This window comes from Hirundo rustica, chromosome 15 (assembly GCF_015227805.2).
Source record: "Hirundo rustica isolate bHirRus1 chromosome 15, bHirRus1.pri.v3, whole genome shotgun sequence".
Lineage (NCBI taxonomy): Eukaryota > Metazoa > Chordata > Aves > Passeriformes > Hirundinidae > Hirundo > Hirundo rustica.
The window spans coordinates 10,443,578-10,455,473 of NC_053464.1; the positions used below are offsets into that span (position 1 = coordinate 10,443,578).

Below are 11,896 nucleotides of genomic sequence, written 5' to 3' on the forward strand. Positions count from 1 at the left end.
CCTTATGCCGCTGAACACGTACTTAAGGAAACGATGTGTAGATTGCTTAATTGCTCAGATATTTCTAATAAAACTGTCTTCTAGACCTTTGAATAAAAATAAATGCGGAGACATAGCTTACAAAGAAGACTTTATTGTGTTGAGTTGAGTGCCTTTTCCCCTTGACAAATTATCTGCAGAGAGAGGCTTTTATGTTTGCCAAAGCAATGTATTCAACAAATGTTTTATGTAGAACAATTTCTAAGGCAATTTTTTCTGGTACTTTTAGTTTACCCAAAACCTTATTATCCAGCCCATTAGTTATTCAGGGCTTTTTTTCCCACTGCAATGTGATCTGTCATTTCTGTTGGTCAGGTGCATTTATTTCTGGGTTTCACTGGAGGACCAAACCTAATTTCTCAGAGACATTCAGGTTTTATTACAACAGGAGTTTGGACAAAACATCAGGAAAGAGATGTGTAATATATCCTTCTTCCAGCTCAAATTCTCTGTGGGGCTAGAAGCAACCTGAATTGTTCCCAGTCCTCACTCTTGCTTCAAGGGCTGTCCCAGAAGCTGATTCCACTCTCTCTTTCTCTTCAGTCTTTCACAACATTTTGTGGACCTAGTTAAGAATGGAGCTCCACAGGGTGGGAATTTTACAACACAGGATAAAACCCTGTCCTACTCACCAGAATATACAGCTGGAATAGAGAATAATGGACAAAAGGTGGGAAAAAGTGGCAGCATCTCTGTTTAACATCAGGGATGCTGAGATGGAGAAATTAGGGCTGTGAGTTAAGGCACAGAACTAATGTTTAAGTTTGTTCTTGCATATAGAATTTATAGGTTATAGGTTCAATTTAAGGCACAGTGCCATGTTCCAGTAGCTTAGCTCATATTGTTTCAGCTGTGTGCAAGTGTGCTTTGCTGTGACTTGTGTAAGAGGCAATCTGGAGCAGAAACCTCTGGAGATCTCTCCCTTGCTCTGTGTGTGATTGGCCAGAAGCTGTTTATCCCAGATCCCTAAAGTCGAGATCCAAAGACTTAATTACAGTTTCTCCCAATGTAACTGTAATTATTGCTGTTAGCTAGAAACCAGAGCCCTGTCATTGCCAAGCTTTTGCTCCTAAAATCTTTATCACACTTTTCTGATCACCAATAAAGTCATTATTACGGCCGTTATTTTTAGCTTTGTATTTATGTTCAGCTCTGTAGGACACATTTGAGCAGACAGTTATTTATTCCAGGAGCTTCACTTGTAAAATACATTACATAATTGCAGCAGGTTTCATTTTACCCAGTGTTATGAGCACTCCAATTTTACATGCACAGTTATGGTGACAATAACATGTTCACCAAACCTGGTGGACACACGTTTCTGCATTTGCCTTAGTTGCTTTTCTTCCCTCTTTGTCTCTCTAGACTTTTTTTTTTCCTTTTTGCTTGATTTTTTTGTAGGTAAATATGTGGAAAAAATGGCAAAAAAATCTTTTGACTGTGTGACTGTGCACAGGGTGCTTTGGCTTGCTTTAAACATAAGACATTTTATTCCTATTTCGGCAAGTAAGATGTGTATTCGTAGATTTGCTTGATTTTTAGTCTTCTTAAGTTTATATTTCAAGACTTAGGGGTGAACTTGAATGATTTCTGAGAATGACAAAACTGTTCTCAAGTACTGAGCAGCTTAGAGCAGTCAGAGAAGGGAAACACAGAGTTAAGGCTGCCAGTTCAGATGAAGATCTTTATCTTGCCATTATGAAATTCCAAACATCCAAGCCTAATCCTTTATTCAAATTTATTTAGAGGTCTCAGATAAATTCAATTAAAATATTCGATTAACTGTGAATCAGGCTTTTCTGGAGAATAAAATGCTTAAGCAATTAATTTTTCTTTCTCTTTTACATTTCCTGAATCAATATACTTTGGTTAAATCATGTTGGTTATTTGTCAGAGTTCTTCCCTACAAGTCCCCAGTTTAATTAGTCAGATTCTCATTAACATACGCCCAACCTCTGTCTTGTACTTCATACTGACCTTAAAAGGCAGACATTAATTAACGCTTAATGAAAAAAATAACAAAGATTCTAAATTAGGCTTTTAGAAATAACTTCCACAAGCCCAGCAGGCAGCTCGGGCAGCAGATTGAGGGCAGGGAAGGAAGAGAACAGGGAAGTGCCGGGGTGAGACTCGTGGTCTGGGGGTGAGGATGAAGAGGGAACAGGGAGCCTGGGGAAGGCTCAGGGGCAGATGAAGGGCAGCTGAGCCAGCTGGCTTTGAGGAGAGCTCTCTCCAAAGGTGAGGAATTGAGGTGTGACCTCCTGGTGCACGCACAAACCAGGCTGGACACCAGCACAAGCCCACAGAGGACCCTCTGGGACTCCTGTTTGGGTGGCTCTGTCACTGCATCTCCATCCCCAGCAGTGCTCAGTGACCATTAATGGGCACGGGAACACTCGGTGCCTGCTGGCAAAACATCCCTCTCCATGCACACACACACAGCTCTTAAAATCAAACGAGCACTAGGTGGAATTGATTTTGTAGGAAGATGTTTGCACCCTCAGAGGGTGATTATTGACGATGCTTATCAGCCACAGGATGATGGGATAAACTGAGTTGGAAGGGGCTCATCAGGCCCATCAAGCCCAGCTCCTGGCCCTGCACAGGACACCCCAAGGATCCCACCAGGAGCATTGTCCAAGCATGTGTTATCTCCCAGAGCAGTGTGGGGATGTGTTGGAACAGACCTCACTGCATTTCCACTCCTGGGCCACCTCCCCTGTCCCATCAGGCGTGGAAATCAGGGCCAGGGAGCCGCAGGCAGCTCCAGAGCACAGCGCTGAGCATCATCCCTGCTCCCATGGAAAAGTGACAATGCCTGCGAGCAGGCAGGTCAGGGGATGCATTAGGCTGCACTCAGAGAAAGCAGATTGCAGAAAAGTGCACTTTCAGGCAGCTTGGACTTAAACATGAGAAATGGAATTAGGTCAGTAATTATTTAAATTAATTTTACATCCTTTGCAGCGGGGCAGACTGCAGTAGCCCTGCTACTCTTACAAATGAATGGTAATTTGCTAGGAAAAAAAGAGACATATTAATGATGTCAGCCTTCATTTTGGAAGTAATTGAGGCAGCAGCTTAAAGAAATCAATGTTACACAGCTAGTAAGCACTATGGTTTTGTTCATATTAACCAATTCCAGGGGATTATGGATTTTTTTCCCTCTCAGCTTACAATAGCAGTTCTGAATTACCTATTATTTTGAGCAGGTAAATGAAAGAACTTTTCATGCATTGCTGTAGTAAATATTCAGGATTTTTTTTTCCAGTACTCCAATTGCACAGGCTTGCTAAATGTTCTCTATTAAGAGTCATGCAAAGCTGAATAAAAGAATTGCTCTGCCAAGCAATTTGCTTTAAGGTAACCCCCCTTGTTCCTTTCCTTTTCTTCCTGAGAAGAATTATTGTTCAGATATCAGGAGGATGCAGAGAATGTGCAGATGAGTACACAGACACTCTGGTTCTTAATTGTAATTAGCTGGAGTTTCGATCACCAGACCATGATTTTTGCCTGTATTTCATTACAAATCACATCCATTCCTCCTCAGGTAACGAAAATCAGCCACTGCAACGTGGGGTTCTCTTGCCTTTCTGGTGCTTTGGGGAAACAATTTTGGTTTATAGCGAAGAAGGGTTTTGCATGTTGCAAATGCACAGCATTTGAGCATTCCAGCATGGATAAACATCCCTCCCTGTCTGGTTTGCCAGCACTGCTGCTGTTGCCATTCCTGCCCACCCTGCAGGAGCACAAATTCCTGGCTGTTGCTCCTTTTGCAGGTGTACTTATGCAGAAACGCCTTTATCTGGCGAGAGGAACATATGGTTTGGGTGATTTTAATGAGAGGAGAAGGACTGTGCTCCAGTAGGGAGCTCATCTCCCCTTTCTCTCTTATTTTCAGAAAGCCAAACCCTGCTCTCAGCATGGGATTGCCATGAAGCGCTGGGCTTGTGTCTCTAGCTGGAATTTCACCCTCAGCCTGCTGTGCAGAATGTGGGTCACCTACTTAGGTTTCAAAGAGCCTTGCTACAGCACCTTGAAGTCTTAAATGAGAACGGTGGTTTTCTATATTTGGTGCCTCTTTTTTCCCTTACATTTTTAAGAAACCTTAAAAATGAATGTTTCCCCTGATAATTCAGGCTGCTTCATCTTACTGCCGGTATGTAAGGACTAGGGCAGGCATAATAAGATGTCTATTCTGTATTAATCAAGGCAGTTAATTCCTTTAGCTGTAGCCTGAGATCCAGCATCCTTTCACCTCCCCTATCCCCGGAAATTGAACAGGAGCTGCGGGGAGTGGGTACCATGGGTCTGAACCCATGGGGGGAATAACTGCTGGCAGGAAAAAAGATTTGCCATTGATTGTAACTTGTCGGTGAGAAATATACTTGTGGTTTTACTGCAAATTCACTGTCTTAATGACACATCTGGCTCTTGCTTAGGGCACTGGATGCTGGAGCAGGCAGTGGGGTTCCGTGGAGGATCAGTAGCTGGAGGGTCCTGGCAGGGATGAGCAGGATGAGTGGCTGGCGTGGTGCAGGCAGCACACCTGCTCCCTGCTCAGCCCTGCAGCAGCAAACACCAGCTCTGGCAGAGCCCCCAGCTCTCCTCAAGGTTTACCTGCATACCAGCGTGTGATTACTGTCGAGTGATTAGCCCCAGTTGCTTTCGTTGACAATACAGAGCAGGGTTTCATTGTTCCCGAAGTTGAATACAGAAGCAAACTATTAAACAGCATATTTATCTTCCCACTGAGTAAAATGCTGTGTTTAATACAACTCCTTTTTCTTGAAAGGTCAGATTTACATAGCGAGCAGCGGAGGCTCTGATGGCGTAGGGGGCATTTGCTGGGCTTTTTGCTCTTTACAAAACTGATCCGGCAGGAGATAAACGAGCACTGGCTTCCTGCTGCCAGGTGGAAGTCAGGTCACAGAAACCCTGGAAGATAAGTTCTCTCAGGCAGTCAAGATAAATCTGCATCCTTCCCTCCCTCCACAGATGAGGGGGTGATGCTGAGACAGCTGAATTGAAGCCCAAGCCCCACTGCAGCTTCAAATCAGCAACACTTAAATTGCAAACTCAGAAATGCAGATATGTTGAGTGATCCCTTCCTTCTTTTTTGTAATTTCTATTCTTCCTTTTCTCTCCCCTGAAGTACTCTTCTTTCCCTTGAGAAACTCTCAACAAGCTTTTTGGCCACAGAGTAAATATTTCTGGACTTATCCAGGATGTATTTAACTGCTGTAATCCAACCCTGTGAATATAAATATACAGATTGGTTAATTTTTCCTGGGCATGGATGGATGGGTGGCCCTTGTGGGTCAGTCACAGCAGAGATGCAAAAAGGGCTGTCTTAGAGTTAAGTAATCATGACTTCATGGACAAATCGGGTGACCATAACACAGAAAGCTGGGACATCAGTGGGAAGCTGGGACAGATTGTTAAGTAGCAGCACATCAGCCTTATATGATGATTATTCGGAATAATTCCACAGTTTAACAGCTAGCCCCCGATAACGCAGCTAATTAATCAAAAGCATCACGAGATGTTTTTGCTGTTCCATGTTCTCCTACTTCTCCTTCCTCAAACACAGCTCCTTGCTCTGTTCCTCCCTCTCTCCTGTCATCCCCAGGGCTGTCCCCTGTCCTCCTGACTCCCCGTCTCCCACTGGCAGTGCCCCGTCTCCACTGGCACTCTGCTGGATGCAGGTTTGGGCTGGAGGATGTCACAGTGACGTGCAGGGCCCTGTGCTGCAGGGCATCACTGCCGTGCCAACCCACTCTTACCTTACTGTGCCCGGCAGAAAATCACCTCCTGCTGCTCCCAGCCCTTCCTGCCTCATTTGCGCTGAGCCTGCCCAGAGGGGGAGGAGCTCAGAAACAATATTTGAATTTAGAAGCCTTGTGGGGAATTGGGAAGCAATGTGACCTCTCAGCTTCATGCATTACCATGAGGAAAGGGCGCAGTCTTCATCTAATGACGTTTTTTGTGCATAAAGCAATGTCACAGGAGTTGTAGCACGCTGGCAAGAGCAGCAGTGTGCTCCTGTTCACAGTCCAGCACTGGTGGGCTTTGGGGATGAGCTGTACTCCCTCACCTTCAGTGAGTAGGTGGTGGCAGTTCTGCGGGGGGTTAAGGTAACACACAGCCCAAAACCTGCTGCAGATCCTTTTTCTGTGGTTGTTGGAGTAACGTGAGGTGTGGAGGAAGGAATTTGTGTTTGAGATGTGTGCTGACAGCGTCATGTCCGTGCTATTTCCACCTTCCACGCACACCCCCACAGGACTCTTGATGGTAAATAATTCTCCTTGAAAAAACTGCCTGTTCTTCTCATACCAGCAAGGAAATGAATGAAATATTCTCTGTTCTTAAAGAAATGAGCCAAGATTTTGAGAAGTGACATAATTTTGGGTGCATGCCACTTGTTCAGCTGTGGGGTTTGGGGTTCCAGCCTGGGGTAGCAAATAGCTCCCAAGGAATGTATCAGTCTGGGGAAATGAAAGGAGAAAGGACAGGATTTTAAAAAAAAAAAAAAAAAAAAAAAAAGGTTTGGGGAGTATAAACAGGCTGGAAATAGTCACAAAGAGCTTAGCACAGGATGTGATCCCAGCCACTGAAATCAATGTCTTTCTAGTGGTTTCAGTGGAGGAAAACTATGTGTGGTAACAGGGGTTTGGATTTATTTCTGCTCTTACATACATCAGTGCTTCCATAAATTCTCAATACTAATTCAAGGGCAGGCTTTAAAGCTCTTTTCCTTTCTTTGCCAGCCAACAACATCTGCTTCTATGGGGAATGCTCCTACTACTGCTCAACAGAGCACGCCCTGTGTGGGAAACCAGATCAGATCGAAGGGTCCTTGGCTGCTTTCCTGCCTGATTTGTCATTAGCAAAAAGGAAAACCTGGAGAAACCCTTGGAGGCGTTCCTACCACAAGCGCAAGAAAGCAGAGTGAGTAGTGGTGAGCAAACTGCACAGGGTGGCAGGGAAACAACCCAGTCCTTGGCACCAGGAGAGCAGCTGGGTTTTCCCAGCCCCTGGGAAGGGACAGGGCACTCCAGTTTATGGTCCTGAACCCAAAAGGACCTTCAGTGGCACAATTCCCTCATGGGACAGACACTTCCAGTGGCATTGACAGGATGCAAGGGGACCTATTTAAGTCCTGTCAGAGAGGGAAAGATTCACTGCTCTCAGCAGCCCTAAACAAGCCTCAGATGTTTGCACCATATGACTGATGGTGCAGCTCATCTCCTAAATCCTGAAGCTACTGGCCAGATAGTTTTGTGACATTCTTCCTTTTTCATCAGTCACAATATTCCTTGCTTGCCTGCATTGCTGGAATTTGCTGCCTCTACCTGACCCTGCCCTCCATCGAACATGATAAAAGTAGATCCTTGCAAAATAACATTTTTTGTCATTTTCAGTAAGCTTTGTATGTCACATAAAATATCAAAATATTGCCTTTTCCAGATGGGAAGTTGATCCAGATTATTGTGAAGAGGTTAAACAAACACCCCCATATGACAGTGGGACCAGAATTCTGGATATAATGGATATGACAGTTTTTGATTTCCTAATGGGTATGTTTCATCTTTTATCAAAAATTAAATGCAACATTTGATTAGAATAAGAAGCATTTCTTCTTGCACTGCTCTGCATAGCTCAGCAGTTTGCTAAAGCGTGCCTGAAGCTGCATTTACTGTGTGTGCTGTTCTAGATGATGATGAGAAAATGCAGATTTACATGGTTATGTATTCCCATCAGTGCAGATTAAAGGAACAAAGATGTTCAGAAATGCAGAGTGGTGATGAATGCAGGTCAGGCCAGTCTCCTTCACAGCGGTGAAGGGCTTCACAGTTTGCTTTAGTGAGTGCTTTACCCTGGAATATATGGCTCCTGGATGCACATGCAAGGACTGCTCATTACTGGTGCTTTGTTTTCATCCTGCAGGAGTGTTCTCTGCTGCTTCTCTATAAAATGTCAGGGTAGGGGGGAAGAGGAATTTCTTTGTCACAGAGGCAGCTGTGGATTGCATCAGGAATTTTTCTGTTTGTGTAACCTAATCTCAATAAAATAATTTTTACAACTGAGTAACCGTGACCCATTCCAAGCCTAATACTCATTCTCATGTGAAGCTTTGCCTGCTGCAGGTAATACACCTCTAAATTGCCAGCCTACATCCTTGATCCTTGGGCACATGCCAGCATGGACACATCTTGTGCCGTTGCCCCCGCTGAGATTCTAGCACTAGGCTGCAGCAGGAGAGGCCAGGTGACAGCTCAGGAGCCATATGTGGCATCTATAAGTAGCTCAAGACCCCTGCCATGGAGACAAAATTCATAGCTTGGCAGAAGTGCTCTGCACATTGACTTTGAAAAGCAGCTTGCCCAGGGAGAGCTGTGCGGACCAGCACCCTCCTGATCCATATCCTACAGCCACGGGGCTGTTCTCCCTTCCCAGGCAGTCAGCAACTGCGGCAAAGCTCTTACCAGAGGAGAGCCAGGATGTTTGGTCGGGGTTCAGGAAGCTGAATGCAGTATTAACAAAGTGATCAGGATTAACACCCCTGCTCAAAGCGGGCATTGTCCCCTCCCTGAGCGAAGCCTTGCACATGTCACATGTACCAAGTGTCCTTCACACTGGCCCCAGGCTGCAGCAGCAGGGCTCCTCGCCACCAGGGAGGGAAGCTCTGGTGGCTCAGGACACAGCCACCCTGCAGGTGACCAGGCTTCCCAGAGAGCTGAGGTGCTGCTGTGCTGGAGAGGGATTTCCTGCTGTACCCTGGACGGTGGGAAGGTTGGCTTTCTCTCCTGTGGGCCCTTTAGAGCTTAAGTGTAAAAGCCATAGAGAACTTGAAAAGCTGCCAGAGGCTTAGCAACCCTTCCAGTATCACACACTTTGGGATACCCACAGTAGGAGCAAATGAGCTCCACAGCTTCTCTGCTTTCTCTGCTCCACCCAGCCATGGTTTTTGGGGAGCACAGGGCTCTTGCATTGCCCTGACCTGCAGGCTCAAGCCAGAGTGAGAATGGTCTTTTTTCTTCTCTTTGTTCCATAGGTAACATGGATCGACATCACTACGAGACCTTTGAGAAGTTTGGAAATGAAACTTTTATTATCCACTTAGATAATGGAAGAGGGTAAACACCTTTAATAATCTTTCTGGGGTTAAAGGAAAAAGAAAAAAATCAGTCTTTGAAACAACCTTTGTTACATTCTTGCTCTTACCTTTAAATAGGTTTGGAAAATATTCCCATGATGAACTTTCCATATTGGTGCCTTTAAACCAGTGCTGCAGGTATGTTTTCCCTCTGGAGAGGTTTCCTGGTTTGTGCCATTGTTTCCACTAACAGGACTGAAAATGTCCAAGTGAATCTTTCATTGCACACTGTGGAGAGCAGAGGATGGTGTGATCCTGCCCAGCTAGCCCTGAGCATTGGCACTGCCACATTAAATGCCCTGTTGGGATCAGAACCTTGCAGGAACACGGCTGTTGGGACAGAAGCTTTAAGACAAAATGCCGTGGAAGTCAAGTGACAAAATCCCAGTTCGTTCATGTGCTTCTCACAGTTTCCCTCGGTCCCATGGCCGGGGTTTTCAGAGGTGACAGTGAGAGTTCCAGCTCTGCAGGGCGAGCTCTGTGTCTGTGGGGCTCTGAGCAGCCCTGCAGGTGAGCCTGAGGAGCCTCTGCTGCTGTCACACGTGTCCCTGCCCAGTGCCACGTGTGTCACACTTGTCTCTGCCAAGGTGGACATGGCCTATGAATGCTGCACCAGCTCCACTTGGTGCTTTTCCAGGTAGGGGATGTGATGGCTGCCAGCACTGCCCCACAGATCTGTGCTCCAGAGCCTCTGCACCTCCAGGGGCCCCAGAAGATCAGCGGCTTGGTGACAATGCCAGCTGCTCGTTAGGACGGTGACAGTGCCTGGTTCTTGTCATTTCAGATCACAGAATAAGGCTCATTATTGTATTTCTGGATATAAACCTTTTAGCCCTGTCGAGATCAACAGTGATGGAAATAACTGATTTGCATTTTTTTTTTCCTCCTTCTCCTCTCAGAATCAGGAAGTCTACCTATCTGCGATTACAGCTGTTAGCCAAGGAGGAGTACAAACTCAGTCTCCTGATGAAGGAATCTTTGCTGAAAGATAAAATAGCTCCAATCCTCTACCAGCCTCACTTGGAGGCGATGGACAGGCGGCTGCGGATCGTCCTCAAGGCTGTCAGTGACTGCATAGAGAAGGATGGGTATGACAACGTGGTTGAAAATGACTTTAACACGGATGTTAACACTGTTGCCACCGAGAGGTAGTGAAATGGCAAGACTACGTTTTTACCAGCCGACTCAAGAAGATTCAAAGGAGAAATGAAACAGCAACAACAACAAGTCTTGCAAAAGACTGTGTATGCCACTTTGTGAATTCAGTGAATTCAGAAATGAAATATAAATGTTCCCAAAGTAGGTAAAGTGTAGACTCTGCAAAGGATTAGCTCATTAAGAAAAATAAGTCTAATGTGATGCTTTTCATTAGTTCCTGAAGAGAGATTATGAAAAGATTCAGAAAATACTCAATCACTGACAGACAACAGTCTGATAGCAAAACACCTCCTGTCCTTTTTGTATAGAAAGGAGGCCTTTACTTAATATTTTGTATTTATATATGGTATATCTATGAAACCCCAGACCTACCTTCCAAATTTAACTAAGAGGGACGGCATAGTTTTGTGAATCACACTTTATTTGTGGTGACAGTCCACTTAGTATTTTGTGTTAACCCTTTAAGTGCTCTAATCCACTGTATCTTATTTAAATTGAATGCTTATTTTCCCCCCAGCTACTCAGCATTTAAAGGGTTAAGGCATTATGAATTTTTAAAAGGAAAAAAATAATAATAATTATAATAATAATGATAATAAATACAGGGGTTACCAGAAGGGAATTTCACTAATCGTGCTTTGACGGGAATACTTGAATGTTGGTTTTACAAAGTGATGTAAAATGACAAGTTGTATTATTTGTCCATAAGGAGGTGGCAGCTCTTATCTTTCTAGACTATCATAGCTGAGCTGCTACTTTTCAACTTTGCTTTTGATAGTTTTGTGTAAATATATACATATATGGGTAAAAAGCTGCTTTCAGCAGCTCTAGGCTTACTTTTGCAGCATTTTTGTGGAATTGTTTGCAACGTGGTAAAAGTGCAATAAAGATATGCAAAATGTGTAGCCATCTTGTGTGAATGCATTCATTGATGTTGCTCAGAGCAAAGCTCTGTGCAGCAGCCCAGTGTCCCAGAAGTGGTTGTTTGAGTTGTCATCCCCTTTTGTAGCAGCAGCAAATGGAGCTGGAGCAGGGAATTGGTGATTAATACACTCTGCAATGCCAGTAAAGGCCAGGGTGTTGAGAAGGGTTCATCTTTCCCATGAAAACATTGTTTTGACTGTCATTTCAGCATCCCTTCCTCTTGCAGTTACAGCTGTAGAAACAAGCTGTGGAACAACACCTCTCAAAGATTATGGCTTGGCCCAGAGGATTTAGAAACACCAGTGCTTCCGACTTGGGCTGCAAAAGCCCTTGCACAGCCTGGAAAATCTCAGCCTAAATCGGCTGGAAATGTGCCATTCTTATCCAAATAGCTTTGAATCATGCTCAGCTGCATTAATTTAAGATCTGTGGAGACTTTCAGTCCAAAAGCAAGCTATAAATTGAGCACGTGGCTGTATTTGACTTGTGAAAACATGGTGTGGTACAGCAGGAATCCCTCATCTCTCCTCTGGGTGAGGAGAGAATTTATTATGACAATGTTCGTCACAACTATAATTCAAAGCTGCCACTTATTTAATTTGATGTCTTTTTTTCCCA

At 44.6% G+C, this 11,896-nt stretch overlaps 1 protein-coding gene across 1 annotated transcript in view; it reads left to right on the forward strand.

The window, feature by feature from the left end:
* Nucleotides 1-11,259, forward strand: part of FAM20C (FAM20C golgi associated secretory pathway kinase) — a 57,943-nt gene extending 46,684 nt beyond the window's left edge. Inside the window, 5 exon segments of the mRNA XM_040079339.2 lie at nt 6,807-6,987; nt 7,507-7,616; nt 9,095-9,176; nt 9,275-9,334; nt 10,096-11,259. Of these exon segments, the coding sequence (XP_039935273.1) occupies nt 6,807-6,987; nt 7,507-7,616; nt 9,095-9,176; nt 9,275-9,334; nt 10,096-10,348 (686 nt within the window). The 3' untranslated portion in view covers nt 10,349-11,259.
* Nucleotides 11,260-11,896: the final 637 nt, after the last annotated feature.